Below are 2577 nucleotides of genomic sequence, written 5' to 3' on the forward strand. Positions count from 1 at the left end.
TGATGATGATGATGATGATGATGATGATGATGATGATGATGATGATGATGATGATGATGATGATGATGATGATGCACCAGCAGAAAAATAAATGTCAGTTTCTGACACTTGGCTGAATTCTCTTCTACTGTAGATGATTTCTCTTTTCTCTCTTTGTTCTCCTCCCTTATGTTTATTCTCCATTTTTGCTCTTCTTATTTTTAWTATTTGTTTTCTTCTTCCTCTTCTTCATCAAACTTTTCTTCTTCTTTCTTTGTTGCTTGTTGGTAAACAACGGACTGGTGCATTATRGCCATCTACTGGTACTGACCGCAACTACACAACTTTTTAAAAAAAATCCTRGCTGCCTGTGCTGGCCCAGTGATGCACCGGCCCACCYGGAAAAGTCCCGGTACTCCCAATGGCCACTCCGCCCCTGCTTGAAGCAACAGTCCTCTGCTTCCTAAAGTGGCCAGCCTAGGAAAAGGAAGCAAGGTTTCACGAGCCACTTTAGGGACCACTAACTGCTTAAGCTGGCCATGTTGGTGGGATAAAATGCCATCTTGCAGAACATCCTGCTCTTTACTTGTGTCAGATTCTACAACAGATTCCTGCACTTTAACCCTCAGCAGCATGGCAGACACAGTTGGATTCCCTGCTGCATTTGTCTGATGTTCAGAAGGTTTGTAAACCCTAAAGGAACATCTGGAGCAGCTTCAACTCATGTCTTCCTAACAGTGTGTTGAAAATGTTCACACCTTCTTTGACTGCATGTTTTCTGAGCTTTTTGTCTCCAGCTCAGACTCAAAGAAGGGTAAAGCACTGACTCTTCAGGCCTTGTCACATCATTACAGCTCTGCATTCACTTAACAAATCATAGATAACTGGCAGATCCTCTCCACAACTACAGGATAGAGCAGGTCATCAGCTACCCCAACCTTTAACAGATAGGAAGCCCCTGAACCTGAACAAACACATCAGCAGTGGGTGTGGTCCTTCATCACCACAAACCAGTATTGTTTCAGGACATGTATGGTCAGTTCATACTGTATTTCTTCTYCACCAGTCTGTGTACCGCCAGCATGAAGCAATCACACTCACACACCGATGGGATACCTCAGAGGTTCAGTAACTTGCCCAGGGACACTTCAACATGTGACAGAAAAGCAGGGAATTGAACAGCCAACTCTTGCATTAGAGCAGNTGGATTTGAGAGAAAAATCATGGAAAGAAGTTGGATCACTTAAGTCCATAACAGGCTAGCATGTTTTACTTAGTATTGATCACATATTTGCAAACAAAGTGATTTCTGTTGTGGGTATAAAAAACACACACACAAACAAAAAATTTTCTATGTTTGGCCACATTTTCGAAGAGCCACTGCTGAGGGACCAAAGAGCCACAGTTTTCAGACCCCTGGTCTGGAGGAAATAGGGCAGGTGCTCAAGCACCACCTGATGTCTATCTGTGGACGTCTCTGCTTGACAACATTAAAAAAGAAACAATGTAATTTGTGATGCATACAAAATAAAAAAGTTCATATAGAAACAACGAAGAAACAAAACTTATTAAAATATATTTGGGCTTTTTATTCAATGTTTTCACTCTTGGTCACATTTCCATTGCATTTTTCTATCATTGTTCAGCTCAATTCAATAAAATAAAATAAAACAAAAACATTTTTCAAGTCTATATATTAAGCACAAAGAGTGATGAGAAAAATTCCAGGAGAGCAAACCAGTAAGACATCAAACACAACACCTGTTATTGCTAGCAAAGATGATACAACCAATACTGTTTGCTTATGGAATAAAATGTGCACATAAAATCTAGTTTAAAACTGCTGCAAATGTTCATTAACACATCAAAGCTAGCTTTATTAGTGCTGGTACAACTTGGTAAAGTGACATGAGGTATGAGGGCAGAACACCAGCTCTCAGGTGTAAAACAAACATCAGTAAAACTTCAGGTGAATCACGTTGAGCTGTGAAGCATTGGGTTCTGTTGAGGTGGGTTAGGCAGGACAGGAAACACAATTAAGATGTGCGTTTGTTTCAGTGTTACGTAGAGATGGTCGTTTAGTTGATTACAGCAGAAGAGCACATTTTGTTGATCCCACACGCATTGGACCCTCTGAATAAGTAGTAGTAACCCTGTAAGAGGAAAAAGCAGATAGTAACATAATGATCAAACTTTTATTCATTTTGGCTCCTGGTTGCACCAAGAAATTCTGTCTAAAAGATTTATTAACGTAAACTGGTAGCCCTACCCGAATCCAAGTCCCACACCTACTGACGTCAAGTCAAGTCAAATTTTATTTATATAGCACATTTACAACAACCTCAGTTGACCAAAGTGCTTCACAGCAATCACATCACATCAGCGCAAACACAACTTTCGCACTGCTTGAACAGGGACTTAAAGGCACAGTGTGTAGGATTTGTTGTTTTCAGCGACATCTAGTGGTTGAATCATCCTCCCTGGTCCTCCCCCCACCCCCACCCCCCGCTTCCAAACGCAAAGGAGTTGCTACGGTGTCTCTCAGGTGTCAAAAACCTTTGATAATTCCAACCGTGATGTCTACCAGAGGCTTCAGGG

At 41.2% G+C, this 2577-nt stretch overlaps 1 protein-coding gene across 1 annotated transcript in view; it reads right to left on the reverse strand.

Moving 5' to 3' along the window:
- Nucleotides 1-1544: 1544 nt before the first annotated feature.
- LOC106528385 (cathepsin L) overlaps nucleotides 1545-2577 on the reverse strand; it is a gene marked incomplete at its 5' end in the record, with an annotated part of 23126 nt that continues 22093 nt past the window's right edge. Inside the window, 1 exon segment of the mRNA XM_014023534.1 lies at nucleotides 1545-2132. Coding sequence (XP_013878988.1) covers nucleotides 2058-2132 — 75 coding nt within the window.

Source organism: Austrofundulus limnaeus, unplaced genomic scaffold, assembly GCF_001266775.1.
Source record: "Austrofundulus limnaeus strain Quisiro unplaced genomic scaffold, Austrofundulus_limnaeus-1.0 Scaffold376, whole genome shotgun sequence".
Lineage (NCBI taxonomy): Eukaryota > Metazoa > Chordata > Actinopteri > Cyprinodontiformes > Rivulidae > Austrofundulus > Austrofundulus limnaeus.